The 9,566-nt window shown below is 36.4% G+C and overlaps 1 protein-coding gene across 1 annotated transcript; it reads right to left on the reverse strand.

Annotated features, from left to right (window-relative positions):
- Positions 1 to 1,693: 1,693 nt before the first annotated feature.
- LYZ (lysozyme) lies at positions 1,694 to 6,324 on the reverse strand. Its single transcript, XM_019748984.2, has 4 exons — positions 6,155 to 6,324; positions 4,491 to 4,655; positions 2,890 to 2,968; positions 1,694 to 2,346 (listed from the first exon to the last, which is right to left on the reverse strand). The coding sequence occupies exons 1-4, from the start codon at positions 6,288 to 6,290 to the stop codon at positions 2,280 to 2,282; spliced, it is 447 nt and encodes a 148-aa protein (XP_019604543.1). The 5' UTR covers positions 6,291 to 6,324; the 3' UTR covers positions 1,694 to 2,279.
- Positions 6,325 to 9,566: the final 3,242 nt, after the last annotated feature.

Raw genomic sequence — 9,566 nt, forward strand, 5'->3', positions numbered from 1 at the left:
TTCTGTCCCCAGAATAAGAGTAAAAACTTGGGGAACTTGGTTCTACTAAAGTAACACGGTAAGAAATAATATTTTATCAGAAACACTAAGCAAAATCTTCAACACACATTGCTTTCCCTCTTCAGCCAACTTTTGCTAATTTGTGTTCAGTTGGTCATCCTGTGTTGCTGGGCTATCCTGGTGCTTCTTGGATATATCCCGTCTCTGCATCTGAGCTGTCACTCTTCAAGTCTGTCTACCCTATCTTCACCCATTCTTCGTCACACCTCTAGATATCCTGATATGAAGAAACCTATAACCTTTCTGAATTTATTCGTACCAGAATGGTCCCAGAATTTTGAAGCCTAAGGCTGTGCCTATGTTAGGTCCTTATGCTGCCCTCTGATGGCTGGTCTATGCAATACATTCACAAAGACTTGACACTTGATCCTTGGATCCCAGCAGCTGTTGTACTGGAATTATGTGGGACGGATGAGTAAGAAAAATCTTAGAATGCTTAACATGGGAGAATATACTACAAAACCAGGAAAAGATTTATGAAGTTAACTGATATTTACTGAGCATGTATCATGTTGCAGGCACTGTTTCAGGTATTTGGGATATGAGCGAAAACAAGAGTGAAAATATTCTGCCCTCTTTCCTATCAGGACAGAGACCCAGTATGGCATGTAACATAGTAAAGAAGGTGCCCAGATGTGGAGGAAGGAGAAGCCCAGCGATGGGTGTTGGAGCCTAAGTGGAGATCCTCTATTCCGTGGTGTGGCAATGTTGGGAGATTGGTTACATAAAGGCAAATTAATGAAATACATTCCTGTACTAAGGATACACTTTCAGGCTACTAAGGACAATGAGAACCAGGTTTCTCACTATCAGAAAAGGGAGTTACCCATGAGAAAAAGGAGAAAACTTGACTGAACCCTAAGATGTGGGATTGGAATTGGAGGTTTTAATGTGAATTCAATATAGATCAATAGAGAGATAAACATACATATATCCTCTAGCTCTGTCCATTGATGGGGTCTGGGGACAGTGACACTCTAGTGCCCAGATCTTGTTTTTTAAGTACCATTATTCACTGAGAAATCAGGGCTCTTTGGAAAAATGGCGAATTCCAGGGCCGGAGCAGGAACAGAACAAGGTGAGCCTTAGAACATCTTGTGCCAGAAAATAAGAAAGTGCTGAAAGAATGATAGGGACATGTCAAAATGACCCAGAAGCTAGCTTGCAAGGGTTCTACTGGCCAAATCAGGGACAATGTGAACGTCAAAATAAATGATAGTAGTGGATTATAATTCATTATAATTTGAATAAAAGTAGGAAGCCATAATAAATAATAAATAAATAAAGATATAATACATACATCTATACATTGAAATTTTGATGAGGAATAGCTTCCAAGTACCTTAGCCCCCTCCCAAATACTTTACAGTGGAGGTGACTTGCAGATCTGACCTTAATCAAATGATCAGAGTGAACATCATCTGTCATAGCATATTTCAGAAATGCATGCCACCTAAGAGGATGCAATGAGAAGAACACAGCATCACCTTGGTGGTATTCCTGCTGAAGATGCATAACCTAATCTAATCAAGAGCATCAGAAACACCTTTGGACATTTTACAATGTAACTAATCTGTGCTCTTCAAAAGTGTTAAAGTCATAAAGGTAAAAAAAAAAAAAAGACAATGAAATGTATGCTTCTGAATTAGATCTTTTTATTATGAAGAGCTCATGGGGAGAATTGATGAGATTGAGTGACAGCTGATGATTCGGCAGAAGGAATGTATCAATGAGAGCTTCCTGATTTGGATGATGTTTTGAGATTATTTAGGAATTATGCACTGACTGATTCAGGGTCACTGGACACCATGTTGACAATTTGCTCTTAAACTATTCCAAAAAAAATAAAAGGACTCTTTACTATACTTGCAGATTTGGGGAAAGATTGAGATTACTTCAACTGTCTTTAAAAAGTGGGGGAAAGTCTCCTTCTGGAAGTTACATTTCAGCAAGAGACAAAAAATAAGTAAAATATGTAGTCTCTAAAATGATTATAGGCTTGAGTCCTGGGGCACTCCCACAGTTAAAAATAATAGCAGAGAAAGAGCCAGCTAAGGACTGAAAAGAAGTATTTAGCGTCTTAGAAGAGAGACCATATTTTGCTCCTACTTCTGTAAAAACATTATTTGTGTGAAAGAACAGTAGTGTGAACTTTCACTCAACTACTACTCTCTTACTATGAAAAAGAGACAAAATGAGCAGAAGAGGAAAAATTCCAGTTACACTCCGCAACCCTGAATGTACTGAGTGAGATCTTGGTTTTGACAATGATTTCTCCATGCCACCCTGTAGAAAAAGATGAATGAAATAGCGATTAGGTTAAAGCATATCTGTCTTCATTGTAATAGACATACTTCAAATCCTTTGGGAGAACAAAATGTTTTATCAATACATGAAGTACAGGGTATTGATAGATGCAAGTATTGCTATTAAGTGGAGATATGTACACCAAATATTTCACTTCTCCCCAAAGCCCTTGCTAAAGCATAGAATGCAGAACATAAATGTTGAGTCACATGCATCCCCCAACAGCAACTACAAAGTGCATTCTACATTTGCTTCATTCCAAAAATAATTCCAAGATATGACAAGGAAATGGTAGAGTGTGGAGAATCTTAAAACCTCTAGAAATCCCCTAAAGTTAACTGAGGAGTGAAAGAGAAAGACTCTGAATCAGTTAGATTGTTTCTCAGTGATACATTGTTTAGCCAAAGTCTAAAGCTGCAACTTTCAGTTCTCAGTAGCATACACTGGTCTTTGAGAATCTTCTTTCACTTCTCTCATAACAGGAGGGTAAAACAGCTTTCCCCTTTAATGCTTAAAACATACCATGCTCTGATGCCTTGTGGATCACTGACGACCCTCTTTGCGCATTTTACAGCTTCAGTGATGTCATCTCGCAGCAAAACTGAAAAAGAGGTGGTGAGGAATGAAAACAATTTTCACAGAAATTTCATTTTAAGATTAGGTTTAGCCAGTTTTATTCTCTTAGACTGAGAAAAGGACACTAAAATTACTTTCCATGAGTCTGTATATCTGTGAATGTTGGGGGAAATTTTTTTCTTTAATTCCATTCCATTTGGCATTAAATGAAGCATTTTTTTTTCATTTACTAAAGTTATTGGAAGCTCTGGAATTATTAACTAATGTGATAGAATATTCTCTTTGTATTATACTAGGCACTATTAAAAAAAAAAAAAGAGCAACCAGCATAGCCATTTTTAAATTAGCAATTCTACTACTAGAAAATTTCCCTAAAGAAATAATAAGAAATGCACCCAAAGATGTATGCATAAGGCATTTCATTGCAATTAACGAAAGAGGAAAATGGAAACAGCCTAAGTGCTTAACAGTAAGAGTTAAATCAATAAAATATCGAATATTTATACTATTCATCTTTTTAAAATAATGAATATTGGTATTTGTTAACATAGAAATAATTTTGTGTGAGAAGGAGCAAATTGTAAAGCCGCATAATAGTACAAATTCATTTTTGTTAAAACACACATTGCTTACATGTTTGCGTGTGGGTGCATGATACAGCTTTATATTCATATACATGGTATATAGAAGAATATGTACCAAAAGTTACCAGTGATCATAAATCTCTTGGTAGTAAGAATTTTTATTCAGTGACCACAGGTTATTATATAACACAAAATATTTTTAAAGAAATTAACTGGCTACAAAAGAATATTCTAAGACTAATCTTCCCTATTAGGAATTTTAACATTTAACAATATCTTTTTTACAATATTTCTCCAATATTTTATTTACTAAAGATTACAAGGCTATTTCTATTTTTATGTGAGTTTAATAGAACATTTATTTCACCTCAATTGGACAAATCCATTAATTAACGTGTTAGATATGACAATGATTATATAGGAACTGTATTTTTTGGAGATGCAAACTAAATAGAAATGAAATGCCATAATGTTTCTAATTCACTATAAAATCACTCAGCAAAAAGAACATATACATATGTATACATAAAAGAAACAAATATGTTAACTGTTGACAGTATGGGGTGGGCATATGGCTGTTTAGTGTACTGTCTCTAATTTTCTGTATAGTTAGAACATTTTATAACAAAAAGTAAAAACAATTTTTAAAAAGACCATATAACCAAATTATCCCTAAACAAGAACAGTGTCACATTGTTCTTGACAAAACCACTTACAATAAATTAATAGGTCATTCCAGAACTTTTGTGTATTAGAAAACAGCAACCTTTTGTGATACCAGCTCCTTAATTTCTTACTTAGGAAATTACCAGGAAGATAATAAAGAGTTTCTAGAAGTTGAGATAGAGTTTTTCTAGGTCCCTGATGAACCCTGCAAGATTTTTTCATTTGTATTAAATCTCTATTCTTGTAAGTATAACCAGACTGGTCCTGTGTCATCACTCCAAGGTTATTTTGTCTTACCATTGCAGGATATACCACAGGCGTTAACTGCTTTTGGGGTTTTGCCATCGTTACACCAGTAGCGGCTATTGATCTGAAATATCCCATAATCAGTGCTCTTGCTTCCAGGATTGTAGTTTGTAGCTTGTGTGTTATAACTGCTTTCCCATCGGGTCAAACACATCCCTGAAAAGAACTTATTTTTAGTAACAAATAGCAACACCACATGACTTATACTGCATACCATAATCAGTTCTATTTAGCCAATTCTATTTTACTAATGATTTACTTTATAAGTATAAAAATGTATTTTATTTGTAAAATATTTTAACACTTTCATGTTAAAGGGTTCTTAAGAAAATTCTTTGGTTAGCAAATCATTTGTAATACTAGTGAAGCAAGATAACATATTTTTAAAAATATTAAAATAGCTGTTTCTTCCATTGCTAACATCTCTCCCCCGCTCCTATCCCTCAGGCAAGATTCAGCCTAGAACAGAAAAATCAAGAGTTGTTGAGTGGATTTTGTAATTAATAATAGATACATATGCTGATGGAAAAAGGCTTTTTATTCGGAAAAATAAGGATTTTTTTGGAGAAAGACATTGTCTTATGAGACCTAAAGGTGAATTTGTGTATCAAATTAAAATCTGGAAAACAAGAGTTGCAGGAGAGGAAAGACTAATTCATCCATCCATTCATTCATGCATCCATCCAACCATTCACTGATTCATTCAAAAATAGTTATTTTGGGGGAAACGTTTGAATTTAATCTGGAAAATAGTGATTACGCTCACAAATATGGACTGAAATATAAGGTAACTTTTACACAGGGCACATCATGGATTGTGTGGAAGAAAATGAAAACAGTTAATCAACTAGAGTGAGGAAGAATAATAAAATGTCATTTCATGCTGCATCTCAGGGATCCCTACATAAACAGTGATTGAGGAGAAATAGGTTCCTACTCCCCCTGTATTGAGATTTCAACATAATTAAAAAAGGGGAGGGGGTGGCCGGTTAGATCAGTTGGTTAGAGTGTGATGCTCTTAACAGCAAGGTTGCCGGTTTGATCCCCACGTGGGCCACTGTGAGCTGCGCCCTCCACAACTAGATTGAAACAACTACTTGACTTGGAGCTGATGGGTGCTGGAAAAGCATACTTAAGATACATAGAAGTTTAAACAAACAAACAAGCAAACAAACAAACAAACCTCTGCTATTAAAAACCCCATGTCATGCAGGGGAATTTAAAAAGAGAAAAATACTGCATTACTCTAGGCTCTCAGAACCCAAGTTCCAAATGGGAAATGGCTGGAGTCAAGTACCAAAGACTTGACATAGATATCCCAGGTGCTCAAATGCATTAGTCAACCTACATGTGCCACTGAGTCTGAGGCAACTGGCAAATTCAGTGGCACTAGAAGACTACGATGGGTCCTGGTTTCTTTAGCATGGAATAGAATTTGCTATGCCATGCCCCCATTCCTTCATCTGGTCTGATTCTAAAGGACCTAGTTGATGTTTTTAACCATTTTAAGTATATAAACTCTTGATTACATAAATAAATGAATAAATAAAGAAGTCCATTCACTCAGAGCCCCTTTCTTCCTCTTATTCGTCCTCTGTTAGTACATGTTCCACACCTGGCTGACTATTTGGAAGTAGGAAGAAGAGCTAACTTACAGTTTGCCAGGCTGATTCCCTTGAAGCCATCCATTCCAAATCTCTTCAGAGTTCTGGCTAACTCACATCTTTCAAAGACCTTGCCCTGGACGGTGACAGATAGGAGGACAAGCCCCAGAATAAGGAGAGACTTCATGTTGAATGGGATGTCAGACCGCTTGGCTGACCAGGGTGGGCTGGCCCCAGTATTTAAACCCTTTCAACTTCCTTCTTTTCCTAGTGGTTTAAAGGCTCCACCCTTCGAGATATGTGGAAAACAGGAACTGTTTCTTGGCCCACTTTTCAAAAGACTTTTTAAAAGACTTTTAAAGGTCTTTTTATGTATGACAAGTGATTCTGATGTCCCAAGAATTAACCCATAAGAAAATGATGAAATGACATTGTTTAACTGTCTGGCTCAGGCAGAAGTGGAATTAGCACTGTTTCCAAACAGGAACTTTCTCCTGTTTTATTATGAATTTGAGCAACTATAAACAACAAAAAAAATCAAATGAACACTTTATAGAACTGAAAACGAGCTCTGATCTTTGATTAACGTTCATTTTCATTCACTTGTTTTGTGTGCATTCACTATGTTGTCTTCACCTTTTTCACTTAAAATTATTTTATATACACTTTCCATGAAAGAACATGACACAGTGCCTGTCATTTTAATAGGCATATAGCACTTTATAATCAAACCTACAGAAGAGTAGCAGAATGTGCCACCCAAAAATATGCCCCTTTGCCATAAGGATAATTTTGAACTGAAGGCAATTAAGGAGAAGCAGATCCACGAAAAGCTCTCTGCCTCATTTGTCTGAAAGCAGAACATAAATTTGTACAGAATTAATCACCTACAATCCTATATACCTATCAGCCCTGAGGGCACCAGGGGACTCTACATAACAAACTTTACTGACTCGCTGTTATCTTCCTTTTGTCCCCCATATATTTAGATTCCCACCGTTTGCTGTCCTTGGAAGCCTAGAACTCTTTTTTTCTGTCTTGTCATTCCTCTAAAAATGTACTTTTCTTGGTTAAGATGTGATGGAAACCCAAATTCTAGCCATCTCTTCGAGTTACTCTTCCCTGCATTTCTCCCAAGTATATATGAGATGTACATTTTAATAAATGTGTTTGTTCTTCTCTTGTTCATCTGTCTTTTCTTACAGATCGCTAGAAGAAAACCTAAAAGAGTACAAGAAAAATATTTTTTTCGTCCTGTACAGTTTCTGGCAGTGAGGATGGGCTAGAACACTTCACTGTCCCAGAGACTGCAGTTGAGGTGTGGGATAACTGACAACATATCAGCAGAAGGTAAGAATTCTTACCATGTCTCCCAGATCTGACTATAGTACCCAGTCAAGAGAGGAGAATAAAAATTTCTCCTTGTCCCTTCCAGATTTAAAATGGCAGGAGAAAAACAGTTGTAAAAATGGATATTGAATCATGACTCGTAAATTTGGTTTTGGGTAGGCACAGGTTATTGATTCTGAGCCTCGCAGAAATAGTCATGTTTTCCTTTGTCACTGTCTTTTGTGTCATTTATCATAAAGATGAAAATCATAAGATGAGAATCTCCGTTTGTCTTATTTTATGTACCACTTGGCTTTGTAACCAGTGAGAATATTCTCTCTGGTTTCTGCCACTTCAGGGAGGGTGGGTAACACGGGTTGTCAGGCTTGCATCAAGCACTAGCCAGCTGGCTAGGAGTCTAAGACATGTAGTGACACGCAGCATCCTGCTTATCCAACTGTGCCAGCTTTCAGAGGAGTTTGTTTTAATAAGGAGTCCAAATATATAAGGAGCCTTTGTCCTCTGTACCTTCGTTGCCTTGTTTGTGCTGGAAAAATCCCTATCCCAATATCACCTTACTGGCAACACAGAATAATGGGTCTATGACTTAAGGTGTTTCACTTTGTGGGAACTAGAAGTTTCTTTACCTGTGACAATGAAGGTCTGCTTTCTTAGGCTCTCTTTGGAGTGGCTCTACATCTTGAGAAGGCTGCATCTTTTGCATGCTCTTTGGGACAGCTCTTGTGTCCGTGGTTAAGCCATAAAAAAGGCTTATTGGTTTGGAGTCGCAGTGGAAATAGGTACATCTTTGAAGATCTGGACAATTAAGAATACATCTTATTAGGAGAATACAAGATATTATTAGGAGAGCTCTCATTCTAAACGAATGTCCTATTGGTATCTATGGGAAGATCAGATTAAAGAAAGAAAAGAAAGAAGGAAAAGCAAAAGAAAAGAAGGAAGGAAGGAAGGAAGGAAGGAAGGAAGGAAGGAAGGAAGGAAGGAAGGAAGGAAAGAAGGAAGGAAGGAAGGAAGGAAAAAAGGGAGAAAAGAGAAATAGATACAGAAGAATGCCTTGGCTGTTGTGAAAAAACAAAACAACACTTCCTTAACAAGATTTGTAGGTGAAGATAAGGCTTAAAACAAATGTAAAAAACTGCAAATAATACTGGAGCAGGTGTGAAACTTACGTAAATACTGATAGCTAGGAAATAACTTTGACAAAGGCCTCAAAAACCGTACAGAAAAGCTTGATGTATTGTCCCTTTCTCTGTAAGTAGACTCCACAAGGTACAGGACTTTCTATATTTTGAGCCCCACTGGAAAAAAAAAAATCGTTGGACATATACCTTTAAAGAAAAGCAAAACTTAAATAGTTATTACCTTAGATTTCTGATAATAGGCAAATATTCCCCTGAGTTCCTTCTTAGATAAAAACCTACTTCCTTTCTCAGTCCCTTGGAAATATTAATCTTACCACGGTTTTGAAATGCAAGCATCCAAGGAGATAACTGTTGGCTAAAGCAACCCCTGAGGCTGAGGGTGGTGGGGGAAGAAAAAGGTTTTTAAAAACAAACGGCTGCTTTTTCCATATACTCCCTTGACCAAAATTTAGTCCACAGCCTCCATAAGATTACCTATTAAAGACAAAAATTTTCCACGTCTTCACAAATATTGGTAGAAAGCTTTAGTCATCTGAGTGTGTCACCTTAACTTGTGTCATCTGCCAGTAACACCTTTAGGTCCAACTATCCTTTTATAAGCTAGTGGGTTTTGTATAATTGTACCTGTATTATCGTGGCTAACTTGTAAAATGAAAGTTATAAGGACTCTGTTTGCATCTCTCTGTATTTTTATGTATGTCTATGTATGTACGTTATGCATATGTGATGTTTTTCTCCCTCCAGATGGTATTTCTAAAAACTAACTTATCAAAGAGCTCTACTTAATTGGCTTAAAGAAAATATAATCACTTATATAAATGTAAGCTAGTTAAATAAGCTTATGTTATCTCTACTAGGTATTTGAGATGATAAGAACTGTAAATTCAACCTAAGAACAAAATGTGAAATAAAAATGATTTGCTTAATGTATGTCAACGTGGCAGAAAAAAAGCCATATGTTTAACTCTTTA

Source organism: Rhinolophus sinicus, linkage group LG02 (genome assembly GCF_036562045.2).
Source record: "Rhinolophus sinicus isolate RSC01 linkage group LG02, ASM3656204v1, whole genome shotgun sequence".
Taxonomy (NCBI): domain Eukaryota; kingdom Metazoa; phylum Chordata; class Mammalia; order Chiroptera; family Rhinolophidae; genus Rhinolophus; species Rhinolophus sinicus.

What these genes read in the sequence shown, in the direction of transcription:
- LYZ (XM_019748984.2), bottom strand. Translation starts at nt 6,290, where the DNA reads ATGAAGTCTCTCCTTATTCTGGGGCTTGTCCTCCTATCTGTCACCGTC. An exon ending in CTGTGGTATATCCTGCAATG is followed by an intron (nt 2,969 to 4,490) that starts GTAAGACAAAAT and finishes CCTCTTTTTCAG; the next exon opens with TTTTGCTGCGAGATGACATC. An exon ending in CCACAAGGCATCAGAGCATG is followed by an intron (nt 2,347 to 2,889) that starts GTATGTTTTAAG and finishes CTTTTTCTACAG; the next exon opens with GGTGGCATGGAGAAATCATT.